General features: G+C 37.4%; 1 protein-coding gene across 1 annotated transcript in view; it reads right to left on the bottom strand.

The window, feature by feature from the left end:
* MRC1 (mannose receptor C-type 1) overlaps positions 1-17343 on the bottom strand; it is a 64134-nt gene that overhangs the window by 12393 nt on the left and 34398 nt on the right. The window contains exons 14-23 of the mRNA XM_087712663.1: positions 16684-16768; positions 14248-14389; positions 13090-13131; positions 10891-11054; positions 9417-9484; positions 8706-8806; positions 6628-6770; positions 4790-4910; positions 3104-3258; positions 777-879 (exon numbers count right to left, since the gene is read on the bottom strand). Coding sequence (XP_087568789.1) covers positions 777-879; positions 3104-3258; positions 4790-4910; positions 6628-6770; positions 8706-8806; positions 9417-9484; positions 10891-11054; positions 13090-13131; positions 14248-14389; positions 16684-16768 — 1124 coding nt within the window. The remainder of the gene's footprint in view (positions 1-776; positions 880-3103; positions 3259-4789; positions 4911-6627; positions 6771-8705; positions 8807-9416; positions 9485-10890; positions 11055-13089; positions 13132-14247; positions 14390-16683; positions 16769-17343) is intronic.

The raw sequence follows: 17343 nt of genomic DNA, 5'->3' as shown, positions 1-17343 counted from the left end.
CCCAACTACAGCAGCTTAAGTAATGGGTTTAACTCAGTTACCTCTTTGCTTTAAGACATGCACTAGTTACTAAGTGCAATTCAAAATGGTAATTGTGACTCTTAAAGCACTGCGTGAATCAGGACTTAAGTATCTTTACGATCATCTGCTCTGAGTAAAAGTTTGCCTAACTGGCAAGATCTGGTAGACTAGACTGCCTGTCCTATGCAACATCTCATCACCAAGGACCATATAGGACAGGGGTGTCAAACTCACGTCATCACAGTGTCATCATGTGATGTATCGCAACTTTTCCCCCTTTCACTAAACCAGGCATGGGGGGTGGCCAGCGTATGACGCATCTGGCCAACGGGCCATGTGTTTGACACCTCTGATATAAAAGAAAATTCTCCCTGCTCACATCTCTTCTCTGGAACAGTATCCACTCTCAGGTTGAAGGCTGCCCCATCCTTGCTATTCACAAAATAAGTGAAGTGCTTGCAGTTAGCGACTGATGAAATTTTACATGAACTTATAACACATTTTGACCTTATTATTGCATTAATCAAACGTTATGATTCTCAGTCATTTTTCAAGTGGAGAGGCATGTCTTAGTAAATAAATAAAACACCTAATTATTACTCTGCACCATAGTTATGCTCTGAGATCAAAAACCATCATGGTCTTGTTGTATTGAAACATTGGAGGGAAAAGTTAGAGATATTTAAATCAAAGTATGCTTTTCCTTTCAAAAAGAAAAAAAGAGGTGAGGAAGCAAAAATAGGCAAAATACTCACGGACATTGGTTTCACATATGTACCCTTTCTTATAGTAGCAATAACTATTTTTCCATAAGCCAGCACTTTTGTAAGGCAATGCTTTCATTACAATACAATCTTCCTATAATAGAAAACAATAAATGTTAAAAGCGGTATGAATAAACTCCTTAATCCTTCAATCATACCATACCATGGTAGTTGGTAGAGAAGGTTATAGGTAGTCCTCAATTTACAACCACTAGTTCAGTGACCATTCATTACAACAACAGTGAAAAAACCAACTTATGGACAATCCTTACAACCATTGCAGCATTCCCAACAGTCACATGATCCAGATTGGGACACATGGTAATCAATATATATTTATACTGTTATAGTATCCTGAAGTCATGTGATCACCATTTTCAACCTTTCCAGCAGGCTTCTGTCAACCAAAATAATGGGGTAAGGTAAGGCAGATTCACTTAGGAATGACACTTAGTGATGACTGCAGTGATTTATTTAACAGCCTTGATTTAAAAAGTTTTTAAAATTGGACATGATTCATTTAACAATCACCTTACTTAGCAATGGAATTTCTGGTTCCAATTGTGGCCATAAATCATGAAACTCCTGCACAGAATGAGTCACCACAATTTCTGGCAATACGGAAAAGCAAGAATGTCACATGCCCATGAAGTCACTAATCAACTGGGTGCTGCAAATAGTAAATCCCACCCACCCACTCCCCCCAATCAAAAGCCAGGGGTAGTTCCACAGAATGCTCCTGGAAACATACAGTAATTGGATGTATTTGTCAAGATCTGAGATAGAATAAGGAAATATCAGCTCTAATCGCTGCTCTTATTCTGTATGCTATCTTATTACGAAACCTGCTATGTATCAATGCAATTCACCGGTAGTCTATTTGTTTTCTTGACAGAGGGCATTAGTCAAGATCAGCATTTGCGTGAGTAACAATCAGAACGGTCACTTGCCCAGTTGCTATCCTTAATTGTTTTGTCCAGTCGGCAGGATACTCACTCACTTGTCCCTGCTAGCTGATTGTTTAGATCAGCAAATTGGCTAGCGGATTCTGGGAGTTGAAACTGACACTTCTTACAGTTGACAAGGTTGAGGAGCACTGGCTTCTCAAAGGAAGTACCTTGAAATTTGATTTTCAATATTGCCTCTGCTGATTTATTCTACTGATAGAGATGTGCAATCAAGCTAAAAGGTGCTTCAGACAGCATGGGATGCTAACATAGGCCCTGTCTGCAACTCTTTAAAGCAGTCATACTTTTTTCTGTGGTTGCATAGCTGCCCTTGGGAGTTGCAGCATAATCCTGAGAAATGACACACATCTTAGAATAGAATAGAATAGAATAACAGAATTGGAAGGGACCTTGGAGATCTTCTAGTCCACTCCCTGCTTAGGCAGGAAACCCACACCATTTCAGACAAATGGTTATCCAATATCTTGTTAAAAACTTCTAGTGTTGGAGCATTTGCAACTTCTGGAGGCAAGCTGTTCCACTAATTAATTGTTTTGTCAGGAAATTTCTCCTTAGTTCTAAGTTGCTTCTCTCCTTGATTAGTTTCCACCCATTGCTTCTTGTTCTGCCCTCAGGTGCTTTGGAGAATAATTGGACTCCCTCTTCTTGGTTGCAGCCCCTGAGATATCAGAACACTGCAATCATGTCACCCCTAGTCTTTCTTTTCATCAGACTAGACCAGGGGTCAGCAACCTGTGGCTCTGGAGCTGCATGTGGCTCTTTCATCCCCCTGCTGTAGCTCCCTGTCACTAGTCAGCTCCACAACTTATAGGGTTTTTGGTTAGGACAGGTGGAGGAAAAAGGATGCCGCACTAGGAGGAGATTCTATGATGAGGGAACTGCACTTTCAGTTGGCTCCAGAATTGAAAGGTGGGGGCTTTCATTTAGGACCTTTGTGGCTCTTTGAGTGTTTAAGGTTGCTGACCCCTGGACTAGACATACCCAGTTCCAGCACCTGTTCTTTATTTTTATTTTTGCCTCCATTCCAGTCCCATAATCATCTTTGTTACTGTTCTCTGCACTCTTCCTAGAGTCTTAACATCTTTTTTATATCATGGTATCTAGTTTTGGAAACTGTAAAGGAGTATCTTATGTGTGCTCCTCTGCGTATATAAGAGAACATCTGCCTTCAAACCTAAACCAAATAAAAACAAACCAATTACCACTCACCGTTCTCCATTACATTATTTTGCCTACTCGTGTTGCTTTTTTCTTCTAATCATGTGATTCTAATTTCAGACTCATATAACAAAAGTTGAGAGGGGAAAAGACAAAACAAGGAGAAGTTTCCAAATTTAGTCAAATACCTACACTGTTTGGTCCATAGCTCAGTGGGAATCCTTTTTCCCAGTTTGTGTAACTGACTGCTCTTCCATTTGTCCAGAGGTACATTTGATCCTCATTGATGTCATTTAGTCCTATCCATACATCACTTTGGTAGTTATATAAATGGTAGGTGAGAAAGGCTAAAAAGAAAAAGTAATGAAAGAAGATTGTGAGCAGAAAAAGTAAACATACCTAACATTTGGGACAGCGTGAAGCCAAAAGCAAATACTTCATTAAATAGAGAATTATGAAATGAACTAAAACATGTTGAAAAGTAGACTTAAATAAATGCATAATGAATATGTGAAATAAAAGTTACTGAAGTTTGAAATTTGGTTTGGAAATGTACCTAGAAATTGTGAGAAATAAACACACCTTGAATGTTATAATTCCACTGAGATGCTTCTTTAAAATACAGTAATTTTCCATTATTAACACAAGTGAGTTCAAGCTTTTATAATTTGTAGAACAGCACATTTTTTATGTATTGATTAAAATATTTTAATCTCCCTTTGATCCTAGAGCCGTGATGGCGAATGTATAGTAACCACAGATGGCATGCAGAACCCTCCCTGCGGGCATGCAAGTCGTTGCCCCAGCTCAGCTTCATTGCACATGTACATGTACTTCCCAGTGGCCTGCTGATTTTTGGATCTCTGTTGCACATGTGCAGGGGGTGGGTGCATGCAGGAGATATGCTTGCATGCACGGGGTGGGGGTCACATGCACATGCATGGAGGGAAGAGTGGCACCCTCCCTTGCAGCCCGTTTTTGGTCCCAGGAGTCTGCAGGTAGGCATGCTAGGCCCAAAATGGGACACAGGGGGTCTCATGTTCATGTGTGTGGGGCGCACAGGGGTTGTGTGTGCATTGCATTATGGGTGCAGGGGTGCAGGTGCGCTTTCAGCATGCAATGACAAAAAGATTAATCATCCTAGAGCAATACAACTGAATCATAAAAAAAATGTGTGGGTGTGTTATCAATATCTATAATAGCACTTCAATTACAGAAGCTGCTCTAAATGATTTACACATTTTATGACTGTAAAAATCTGTAAATATTATGGCTGTGTAAATACTTGGAAACTGATGCGTTTGACTGTTCAATAGCACATTTAAAGCATCTGTTTTTTCAAATTGTTAAAGCAGTCATGTTTTTTTCAGGACTGTTCTTAGATGTTTTAGCATGAATAGCCAACAGAGAAGATGCAAAGCAAAGCAAAGGTTTTTCGCATCTCTTATAAATATATATAGCAGGTACATTCCCTCCCTCCTCCTTTGTTTTTAGTATGAAAGGGAACATCTGAAACTTTCTTCTGTAATTTCTATCAAATCACAATTTTCCATTTTATCTTAAAGATGAAAAATGACTTTTATAACTATATTTGCTTTGGGGCAAATATAGGTTTACCATTATGTCTATGTAATAGTAAGAAAATCAAGGAGGAAGAAAACAGTTGTTTTAGCAATAGCAATAAAGGGGAAATATGAATTAAGGTATTATAACTTCTCATTTAAAATTCTGGGTTCAAACTAGTTTTGTAACCTCCATAGAAGGAGTCAGGTGGTTTCATCAATGGCATATTTATCCCATAAAACGTAATCACCCCAAAGATTATGTAAAATTTCATAAATAAGTAAACTTTTATTAATTGATACGGTGCTTATATACCTTGAATCCTATTATTGAGTATTGAAACCAGGTTTCCTCCAAATTCTTCCTTCTGACAATCTTTCCGTGCATTTTTCCAATTTTTTTGGTCATCTTGATTAAGTCCAAAAAATTTATAGCACTTTTTTTTTTTAAAAAAAAAAAACCAAATGCAAGGACAGAGACAAATAAAGTTAAACGTTTACTTCATTATTAATTTTTTTTAGAAATGTATATGGTCACAGACAATAAAAGCAACAATAAAATACAATTTAAAATTCAAACATCCAGGAAAAAAGCAAAAGCGGTTAGAAGTCAACGCATTACCCATTTTGCCATTCTTTTTGATCCAAAGCCTGGGGGGGAAGCCAAGTTATCAAGATGGAGACCACACAGATCTCAGCTGGGTGGGTCTTTTAGAGAGCAGTGGTTGCAAAAGACAGCAATCTTACAAGCGCTTTTCTAAGTACATTCACCTCAATTTTGTGGTGCAGCATCTAATGATTAGATTTTTATCCCACCTTAGTTTATAACTAACTCAAAGTGGAGAATATTCATATTACTCCTTTCTCCTCTTATTTTACCCACAACAATCCTATGAGGTGGATTGGGCTGGGAAAGAGGAACTGGCCCAAAGTCATCTAACCAGCTTTCATGCCTAAGGAAAAAATTATAACTCAGTCTTCTGATTCCTAAACCAGATCTTAATCATTATACTAAATTGATTACATATTTTAAAATTAACTAGATTGACTGATTTTTGAAAAATTGGATCTTTTTGGTAAACTGACACGTACCCTCTATTGCAGAGGTGTCGAACTGGTGGCCCATAGGCTGGATGTGTCACACACAGACCAGGCCCACCCCAGCTCCACAAAGGGAAAAAAATATTCAGAAAGATCACATGACGGCAGCATGACACCCATGCTCTATTGGGAAATCAAAAAATATTCCAGAAAACCACTTGGGCAATATGTTTCCTTATTGTTGCCAAAGAAACTGCAGGAACTGATATTGGTACCGATGGACAGAGGAGCAAAGAGAACCAAACCAATAGAAGCAGTGTCTATAGGCAAGCCCTATCCATTTTCATTTATGCGTTGCAATGGTGCACACATGAATAAAATGGATTGAGCTTGCAGGATGATAATGTTACACTGCTTCTGCCATTTCAAGAAATAGCAAATATCTTCCAACTATGTGACTGTTACTTTATGAATGACATTGGGACTCAAGTTTAATGTGAAGGGGCCTTATAATGAATGATATGTGCGAAAGCCCTTGGGAAACATTGATCAAGTGCTGTGCCAGCAGGAACAAAGTCTTAGGTGTTGCAGTTTGTCAGCGATTTCCTTCTCCGGCACATGGATAAATACATCTGGAAACATCTACCTACCTGCCTACTCTCTCTCTTTCTCTTCCTACCTATATACTGTATTTCTCTCTCTCTCTCTCTCTCTCTCTCTCTGTGTGTGTGTGTGTGTGTGTGTATAGAGATGCTACCTAGGCAACTGTACGACAACATGGCTATAGCTGAATAGTGGGCAGAACAAGAGGCATGGAAGGTTCTTGTCCAGAAAAGGTGATAATAGAAAAATTGTACTTTCAGATTTGCAAGATTCTGCTAATGTAGTTTCACTATAAAATAGAATTAGTTCCTCTGGTCATGTGTTCTCATTGTAAGCCTGATGAGAGTTTACCTTTATTTTATGTACATATGCACAAAATTCCTCTTTGATGCCATCTTATCAAGGCATTTATTTTAATTGTCTAAAAAAATACCCCACAGAAAGTCTCTCTCGTTATCTTTTTGTTTCTTGGAGTGATTCCTTTAAAAATAATAATAATAATTACTACACCTTGTTTTCAAACAAAAGCCAAGATTCAGGGCATCCTCCTTTAATGGAAGGTGGTGTGGGAGCAACAGTTGCATTGACTGAGTTGTTATGTCTTTCACATATGAAAGAACATGGGTAGCCACAGTTTATATCATTCCAAAGTCCTAAGCAAGAGAAAAGAAATGGTTGAATGTGAGCAGAGGAAGGGAACCAGTGGTGATATTCAAAATTTTTATTACTGGTTCCGTGGGCGTGGCTTGGTGGACATCGCAGGGGAACAATACTGCGAAATCCCCATTTCCTCCCCATTCTGGAGCCAGCCAGAGGTGGTTTTTGCCAGTTCTCCAAACTACTCAAAATTTCCACTATCAGTTCTCCAGAACCTGTCAGAACCTGGTGAATTTCACCCCTGAAGAGTGGTTAAACAGCCAAGAAGCTACACTCAACCTTGCAACCAAGGCCTTACACATTTCTAATGTGTCGTGACAATAGCTAAAATCAAATGTCGTCTACAACTTCATGAGCTGTTATTGCATCTGTTGGCAGACAAAGAGATCATTAGAGGAGCATTTATCTAGAAAATCCACAAACCTGGATTCATCCATGCTAGAAATGAATATTGGTGGGTGTTTCACAAGACAGCACTGTCTCCAGATGCCTCTTTGTATTACTCAGACCATCTAGTCTGCATAAATTTTCCCATTTATAGTAAGGAATTGATTCCTTTTTATTTTATTTACAATTAAACATAACATTATTTTAGTTCTTAGGAAACTACTGTAAAGATACAGGTTAATGCTAAGTGACTAATGGAATTCCAGATTCTATACCCCTATATTCTGAACTCAGAATAGTAAAAAGGCATTTTAAACACAACTGACTGTTGGCGAAGTAATTAGAAAGACTATGTGGCCAGCATATGAAACAAAATCTAGCATTCATAACAATCACAGTACTGAGAATCGATCAACTTCTTCCTTCAATCAATCAGCCTACTCCAAATTCCTTTCAGATTTGGAGAAAGAGCCACAGCTGGCTATCCAATCTATAGAAGTGAATGTTCTAAAAACAGCATGTTTCAAACTTTTGAACAGGAATCTGAGCATGCTAGCTTGATTCATGTTCAAATATCATATGCATATTGCCACTGTTTTTTCAAAGCCCTTATTTTGGCAGAAGACAACATTGGTAATATAGATGCACTGTGATTAATCAGACTGCATGTCAACTGCAGATCAACTTGGGAATCACAGAATATATTGAAAACCAAATTTCACAGCTGCTCCAGATGTGCCTAATTTCCAATTGCAGCAAATAAATAAACCCAGTCAAAACAATGCTACTCAGCAATTAGGAAAATGAAATTTGCCCAAAGATTCGCTCAAAGCAGCAGCTAAACCAAAAAGAAATATTCCAATTACTTTCAAGGCTAGGAAAGAATTACAACTAGTAAAAGTCAGACATTCAAGAAAATGTGAGACTGCCTTGAAAAAAGTGGAGAAGGCTGAGTCCTTAAACAAAATCTTAATCCTATAAGATACTAGTGCAAAAAATACATTTTCCCGCAGTCAGAATCTTTCACTATATATAAATATCATGACAGTTATTGATTGCAAGATACTCGACTTAGAATCATTCATTTAGTGACTATTCAAACATAATTATACTAAAAAAAGTGACATAGCCTGTCCTCATGCTTACGACCATTGCAGCATCCCTACATGATCAAATTTTGGGCTCTTGGCAGCCAGCGTGTATTTATAATGGTTGCACTCTCCTGGGATCATGTGATCACAATTTGTGATCTTCCCAACCAGTTTCTGACAAGTAAAGAATGACGGGAAAGTGAGATTCACTTAATCAGTCTGTGAGTCACTTAATAACAATGGGAAAAGAGTAATAAAATTGACCGTATTCACTTAACTACTGCCTTTTTTAACAGCAGAAATTCTGATCCCAAGTGTGTTCATGAGTCAAAGACTATCTGTATACATTTTTATACATATTTTCTGCATTGTGACGTACTAAAACCATGAATTTTAGCATGCATACAGAAATACATTTGAAACTGGTATCATCAATTAGCAAGCCATATATACCTGTATTCCTGTAAATGACCACACAGTTTTCATCATTGTTTGCAAAGTTAGGTTCATGTGGTGCCCAGGCAACATATTGGACAGGAGATCCATCCATCCAGCTTTAAGACAAGTTAACATATTGTTGTCAATCAGTGTAAAAGCAAAGGCTCCCATTAGAACAATGTTTCTCAAACTTACCGACATTAAAATATATGGATTTCAATTTCCAGAATTCCCCAACCAGCATTCTCCAATCAGAATTCTGAGAATTGAAATGCATACATCTTGAAGTTGCCAAGTTGAGAAACATTACATTACAATGACATTATGCACAGGAAACCCTTTCCCCTACTAGAAACTATGAATAGAAACTAATCAAGGAGAGAAGCAACCTAGAATTAAGGAGAAATTTCCTGACACTTAAAACAATTAATCAGTAGAACAACTTGCCTCCAGAAGTTGTGAATGCTCCAACAGCTATTTTTCTGAAATGGTATAGAGTTTCCTGCCTGAGCAGGGGTCTGGACTAAAAGACCTCTAAGGCCCCTTTCAATTCTGTTATTCTGTGACTCCCCACATGGAGTAATAATGGCAATATATCATGTGAACTAGTCCAACGTATTGGGCTTTCCTAGATGGATATCTTAATTATCTGTATGAGGATAACAAAACAAGCAAAAAGAAACTCATGTGCTGCAATAAAATGCAGTGGTTTTTTTGTTTGCTCACCTGGTTACTTTATCAAGGCTCAGTTGCAGTCCAATGAAATAGCTATTCACCTGTTCATTTTGTAGGATCTAAAGCATCAAAACAAAAGGCCATCACATATATTTGTAACATGTGAATTGTCTCAAGCAAAAATATATTTCGCTTTAAGAAGCTATATTAGAAAACAAACATCATTCCTTTAAGAAAAAAATCAATAAGAGTTGCTAATAATCCAGTTATTGGCTCTTAAAAAAATTATGACCCTATAATCCCTTGATTCACGGTGAAGTCAGGGCAACTGAATGGAGTGTTCACTGGTTATTGGCTCCTAAGTAAAAATAGAAAAATATCAAGCAGGGAAATTGGTTAAACACCTCAACTCCAGCCTTTTCTTCTTGTATTCCATAATATGGGTTTTTGTAACTTTTAGCAATAGCCATAGCTTTATCACAGACATACTTGATAAAATTTTAGTTCCTCCCAAGGTACAACTCTGGCAGTTCCTGTTTATCAAACCAATAAAATCAAGAATCAGATTATTTTAGCAGGATGAGTTCCACAGTTGGCATAGTGATGCCTTAAGAGGATTTTCAAAAGAGAATTATAAAGAATGGAGTAGGATCTCCTGTTTCAGCAGAGGGTTGGACTAGAAGACCTCCAAGGCCCCTTCCAACTCTGTTATTCTTTTAAGTCAGTCTAAACTAACAACAGATGGATGATGTTGGGCACTAATGCAATTCTTAATAAGTATATATTTGCCAGCTTTTAATTGCAATCATAAAGCAGAGCTTGTTGGGATCCGGTATTTGTTAACCTAACATTTTGATCCTTGATTAAAAAATACAAATATAACTATTAGTCTAAAATGGTATAGGATTTCCTGCTTGAGCTGGAGGTTGGACTAGAAGGCCTCCAACGTCTTTTCCAACTCCTTTTTTTCTGTTATTCAATAAAACTGATGTTGGAGCACAAGGGTGCCTGTAGCATTTTGCCAACTAGGCAGGACTGTGGCTGGAGGAGCCCCAGCTCATTTTATAATGGAACTGGTGAAAATGTGGATGGGGAACCACCAGGAAACCCTAAGCTTTATCGTGGCTCAAGGGATGGAGAGACTCCTCTTACTGGGACTGGCATGGCTCTAAAAAATTGAATATAGACCAGCATGTCCGAATTTTAGATCAAGTTGTGAAAATTAAAAGTTGTGCTTCCCTACTTTTTCCAGCACTTCTAAAGTATTTTGATATGAACAATTGTAGAACAGATGCAATTTGTATGCTACTTACATTTTAATTCATTAATGGGGAAATCTCAAATATACTCATGTTACTCCATAATACAAATTTTTGTGCTATAAATTTATGAAGAAGGCTGTGGTTATTTTATGCCATCAAGAACCACTGTTTGACAGTCTCAGAAACCCCTTAAATAAACTAAAAAGAAGCAAATAATACACATTCATTGTTCTCATATCAGAAATAATAAATGAGTGTCTTACATATTTCCAGATAAACTTTCTTTCAGTGTTATCTTCAATGACAAGCAAATCTCCAAAGTTTGCTTTGCAAAATGCACGGGCTTGTTCCATTGGAAATTTGTTGGTGTTGAAATAATACTGCTTGTCTCCATTTACGAGCCAGCCATCACTAGTAAATGGATAATCTATGAGAAATATTGTTTGTTTGTTTATTCACTATATATTTTTCCACATTTATTATTTAGTACCTTAAGGCAGCCAAGATACACAATACTCTTTCCTCTTCCTATTTTCTCACAACAACAATTCTAGACAGTGAGTTAAGAGAGAAAAACTGGTCCACAGTTACCCTGTCAGCTTTCATTCCTGACATGGGATTAGAACTCATAGTCTCCTAGTTTCTAGGCCAGTAGTACACCAAACTAATTGTCATATTCTAATGTCCCAACCAGCCAGCCAATCAGCAAACATCCTTCAGTTTATGAAAAGATCTGACAATGTTACAAATGTTATCAATTGCAAGACTCTCATTGGGTGGTTAGGGATATTCTCTTTCAGTCAATTTAATTTATAGGATTATTGTGGTGATCAAATTAGGAGACAACACCCCCCCCCCATGTACACTGGAGCACAAATCATAATATAATATAAACAGGTGGAATTCAATCTTTTCTTCTTGCATTGCAGCTAATAACAAATTGAGATTCTCCAATTTGTTAGGAAATGTTAACAGAACAATAGAATAATAGAGTTGGAAGGGACTTTGAAGGTCCTTCTAGTCCATCCTCTGTTCAGGCAGGAGACCCTGTACTAGGGATATCAAACTCATAGCCTGTGGGCTGGATGTGTCATATACTGGCCAAGCCCAACCCTAATTTAATAAAGATGATACATCATGTGACGACATGATGTCACAAGTTTGATACCACTACCCTTTCAGACAAAGGGCTGTCCAATCTCTCCTCTAGTTATGGAGAACCATAACTTCTGAAGGCCATAACTTTCCACTCATTAATTATTTTGTCAGGAAATTTCTCCTTATTTCTAGGTTGGTTCTCTCCTTGATTAGCTTTCATCCATCCACCTGCTTTTAGGTGCTTTGGAAAATAGGTTGACCCCCTCTTTTTTATGACAGCCCCTCAAACACTGCTATCGTGTTACCCCTAATCCTTCTTTTCAATAGACTAGACATAACCACTTCCTGTAACCATTCTTCATCTTTGTTGTTCTTTTCTGCACTCTTTCTAGAATCTCAACATCTTTTTTTATATAATGGCAACCAAAACTGGATGCAATATTCCAAGTGTGATCTTAGCAAGGCATTATAAAGTAGTACTAACACTTCATGTGATCTGTTTCTATCTCTATTAATGCAGTTTAGGACTGTTGAATTTTTGAACAGCTACAACACACCGCTGGCTTATACTAAGTGGCTGTCAAGTGGGATTTCTAGATCCCTCTCGCAGGTACTACTATTGGACCTGATACCATGCATTCAATACATGTACATTTGTTTTTCTTTCCTAAGTATAGAACCTTATTTTTCTCACCTTTGAATCTTATTTTGTTAGATAGGGCCCATTGTTCAAGATTGTCAAGTTCCTTCTGGATCTTAAGCCTATTGTCTCTCTAAAGGTTTTGTACAGGGTCATTTTTTGGGAAGTATTTGTTCTTTATTATGTTCAGTTTGGATAAACTTTTTCTTACTTTGTTTGGAGTTTCTCATTTTGTAGGTTGAGTTTCATAATATCTAGGCTTGCCTCTTGACCCTTTACTTTTTCTTCAAATAGTTTATTTGGTTTACATTTGATCCATGTGTAATTTGGGTCTTCTATGGGCATGAATATGTACATGGAACATACTATGCAAATCACAACAGCATCAGTCTCTTTGTCCATGGCTGTATTTTATCAATAGTTGATTGATAAAAATATATAAAAGATGTTTCAAAAATTTAAAAAATTTTAAAAGTTCAAATTTAAAACTATTTTTCACTATTTTCAGCCAGCAGTGCCCTCAGCAAACTGCAACAAACCAATGTGTCAATGAACAAACTATCATTATGCTGCCTTTACATACTTGTGTCCTACATTTAACACAGGTATATAAGTAATGATGTTTGCATGATAATGGCACATGCCCAATTTGTCCTCAAGAAGACAGTTTTAGCTTTACCATCAGCAAAGAAACATTTCATTGTAACAAGCCATAGAAACGTACTTTGAATGGGTGAATTTGTTGGTTCTGGCTTTAGTTGCACACCTGAAAAAGAAAAGTTAGAGTAAAATCTCATCAGCATATATGGTTCCTCAATTAAAAGGACACCATGGAATAGTATCATACTTTTATTCTCATAAATGATTGAGATGGGGTGCTTTCAAGTCATTTTTGACTCCTGACAAACTACTTGAACTGTCCCTGCACTTTCCTTGGCAAGGATATTTTTGGAAATGAGTTGCCATTGCTTCTTTCCTAAGGCTGAGGGAGAATGCTTGGTCCAAAATTATCCAGTTGGCTTTGTGCCTAACAGAATCCCAGTTTCTAACTTGGTGCCATAACTATTACACCAAACAGTGTCTCTTAATTAGTTTATTATCATAAATTAAATAGATATTTCAAAAATGTTCCCTCAGTGATTTAAAATTTGTAATTTAAAAGATATATAAGATATCTATTTATATAGTTACATAGTTAGTTATACAGTTATATAAAAATATAACAGCCTTAATGAGTCAAGCAAAGAATTTAGCTAAAACAGCATCCTTTCCTCTGCACTGGTCAACTAGGTGACAATCAAAAGTCCAGAAATAGTTATTTACTTTTGTTGCTGCTCTCTGGAAACATTTAATGAGAATTATGCTTATCTCACATGTAGCCACTGACTTTCTAGAAAACACTAAATATTTACAGAGTTTCCACACTCGTTTCTAGATTCTAACAAAATTTATTTTGCTATATTTGTTAAACGTGTTTTATGTGCATAAACATATATGGTTTTTATTATTTTTACACCGTATAAACATTTTATTCCTTAATATCAATGAAAGGATTATGCCAACTCTAACTCTGTCATAATATTTAAGTTTCTTGAAGAGAAGTGTAAGAGTCTAAAGGCATTTTTGAATATGGTAAATCCACTAGTATCTCTGATTGCCCTGTTAATTTACACTCCTTGGACAATAGCTTATCCCCAAGGTATGAAATACCACTAGCTAACTTTATGGATAGAAATTTTAAACAAGGATGTTTATTATTCCTCAGACCCAGCCAACTTACAGATTTTTTTTTTAAATAAAGATATTGTTATTATTTACTGATGTTATTAACCTGATATCAATCTGAAGATGTTATGATTTCACATGACAAAGAAAGTTGTACCTTTCGTAATCTGGCAGATCCAGTAAAATATTTCCTCACAATGTACATCATTCCAATACATATTTTCTGCATTGAACTCTCCACAGTGTTCAATTCCATTATAATTATTGGGTTCTCCATATCCCCAATTGACATAACCTAGCTAATATAGAAATAGGGAATATTAATTTGTTGAAAAAATACATTTTATGATGCAAAATTCAAACTAACTGTACATTAAAAGTTCCCCACTACTGAGTCAGAAAACTGGCCCATCTAAGCAAACATTGCTTACACTGACAGGCAGAGAGTCACTGCCAGGGGTCAAACTAGCAGCGTCATGTTGTCATCACATGATATATCACAACGCTTTTTTCCCTTCGTGGATCTAAGGTAGGCATGGCCTGATGCAGTCAGCCCGCAGGCCACCAGTTTGACACTCCTGCCAGAGCTTTAAACTGGATTTTTAAAATCTATATTAGTGGTTTCAGGTTCAATACTGGTTTTTTATAAGCTAAGTAGGTGTTCCGCCATTGAGACAATCAATTGCAACAATCAAGGAAATCTACCATATTTTTTGGAGTATAAGACGCACCAAGGTTTTGAAGAGGAAAAAAATTTTTAAAAAGTTTTTGCACTCTGCAATCCTTCCAAAAACAGCCCATTTTTCATGAAAATGGGCCCATTTCCCCCCCCAAAAAGCATGAATAGCCTTTAGGGAGCTTGGAAGGTGTTCCTGGGGAATGGGGGGCAAAAACGAGCAAAAAATGGCCCATTTTTCATGAAAACGGGCCCCATTTTTCCATACAAAAACGGGCATGGATAGCTTTTAGGAAGCTTATAGAGTGCTCCAGGGGGATGGGAAGGGCAGAAATGAGCAAAAAATGGGCTATTTTTTGCTCAGTTTTACCCCCAGCCCTCGGGAGCTCTCTGAAAGCCTCCTACAAACTACACACAGCCATTTTGGTGAAGGAGCGGAGCTTCGGAAGGCCAAAAATGCTGCATTCAGTTTATAAGATGCACCCAGATTTTCAGCCTCTTTTTTGAGGGGAAAAAGTGTGTCTTATACTCCGAAAAATACGGTGATTTTTCAGGGATACTTTTGGAGAATTCATTTTGCTTGAATTTTAAGAAGTTAATGATATCATTTATCCATCCACAGATTGTAGGGCTGGGCAATGTTAGCTTGTTAAATTGTTAGCAGGTTTTCTTGCTTGCTTGTCTGTTAGGCTTGATTGATTTTTATCCCATCTTTATTATCAAATTGGCAAACTTATATAATGTTTCTTCCTCCTCTTCTTTTCTCCCAGCAACAACACTGTAAGGTGAATTGGGCTGAAAGAAATTGACTGGCCCAAGGTCACCCAGCTGGCTTTTCTACATAAGGTTGAACTAGAACTTACAGTCTCCTGGTTTCTAAGCGAAACTGTCATTTCAGCTGAAGGCCAGGTTTCATTATCACCATTTATCAATATTATTTGTTGGCTTGTTGTAATCCAGCTTCATTATTTTAGAAATAGCACATCCAACACACCTTCATCTTCCTACTTTTCCAGCAATAACAATAACCCTATGAGGTGGGCTGGGCTTAGAGAGAGTGACTGGCCCAAAGCCACTCAGCTGGATTTTATTATGATCATCTAGCTTTGGCCACTGAAGGGCTGATGCAGTCACATTGCTGGAAGGGGGCATAACAGATACTTTTGGCTTTGTTTTTTACATTGTGTAAGGTATGTTGGAGTAAAAGATATTCCTTTATAGAATATCTGAAATAAATACATCAGCAAACTAACCTTGTGGAGGTTTAATACTTATTTATTTAATTGAAAAATAACTGAATGTGCTCCTTTGCCAAGAAAATTTGGCAATTAGATTTCTGGAAATTTCTAGCTATATTCTGGAGATCAGCAAACCATTCAATTCTGATCCAAGGCATGGAGTTTAGTGATGAATATGTTACCTCAATTAGCAGCCAAGACTTCTTCAAGTTGTCCCCCCCCCTTTTTTTATCCCCCTGATAGTAGATGATCTCACTCAGTAGATGTTAAATAGGAGTGAGAATGTAATGAGCCTTGAGGGAGCAACCATGAACTGGACCTCTCACTTCCTATCAACCCTGATTGGGACTGATCTTGGAGAAAGAAGCCAAACCAGCACAAAAATGCATGCCAAGCCTTACACCCTGCAGCTGGCCCAAAAGGATATTACAGTCAATGGTATGGAAGACCCCTGAAAGGTCAAGTAGAGCAATGATGGATGTGCTCCCCCCATCCTGCTCTCACCAGAGAACAATGCATTAGTCAATATTGTTGGCTGCAATATTTCAGTGCAACATTCCAGATTCCTTATTTTTTCAACTCAATTCCCCAGTCTACTTTGCCAAAGCATTTAAAAAAAAACAAAAAAAAAAAAAAAACAAGAAGAATACTGCATGAGAAAAAAGTTGAAATCACTCACTGGTGAATCATCACTCCATTTAAACCCATCCTGTGGGTTTAAATAATTTAAGCCAAGCCAGTAATTGAAACTGACTCCAGAGTTCCTGCAACATAACACAAACACAAATAAAAGCAAGGTTTTAAAAAGTGAGATAGACCCTACACGATGGTTGATTTCCCTTAAAATCTGAAAAAGTCTGAACATTGCTGAAAGAATAAACCAATAAATGCTTTTGATAGGTAGACTCACTGTGTAATGGAAATGCAAACCAATTTTCAAATGTTCTTTTAAAATTATTTTAAAATAAGGTTAATATGTATATTACCACCATATAAAAGAAGGAATGGGATTTGGATCATGGCCTACCATCTACTGGCAAAAAAGGAGAATAGTAGGAGTATCAGAATGAAGAATGGTGATTAGTCATCTCAAAGAGAATGTGTTATGCCAGGGGTGTCAAACTCAATTTTGTTGAGGGCCACATCAGGGTTGTGTTTGACTTCGAGGGGCCAGAGAGGTTGTGGCCAGTCAATGTCACTCATGTCAAGGCATCTGTGGAGGCTTGAGCATTCTGCCAGGAAAAACAGGCTCCTGAACTCCGCGTGCATCCCTCCTAGCTCTATTTTTGCTGGCAGAGGCACTGCGGGCCAGTCCTTTGCTATTTCTGGGTGGCTCCAC

This window comes from Thamnophis sirtalis, unplaced genomic scaffold (assembly GCF_051295495.1).
Source record: "Thamnophis sirtalis isolate CommonGarterSnake01/CBP01778 unplaced genomic scaffold, rThaSir2_p1.2 scaffold_4, whole genome shotgun sequence".
NCBI lineage: Eukaryota > Metazoa > Chordata > Lepidosauria > Squamata > Natricidae > Thamnophis > Thamnophis sirtalis.
This window is presented reverse-complemented; position numbering and strand designations above follow the sequence as displayed.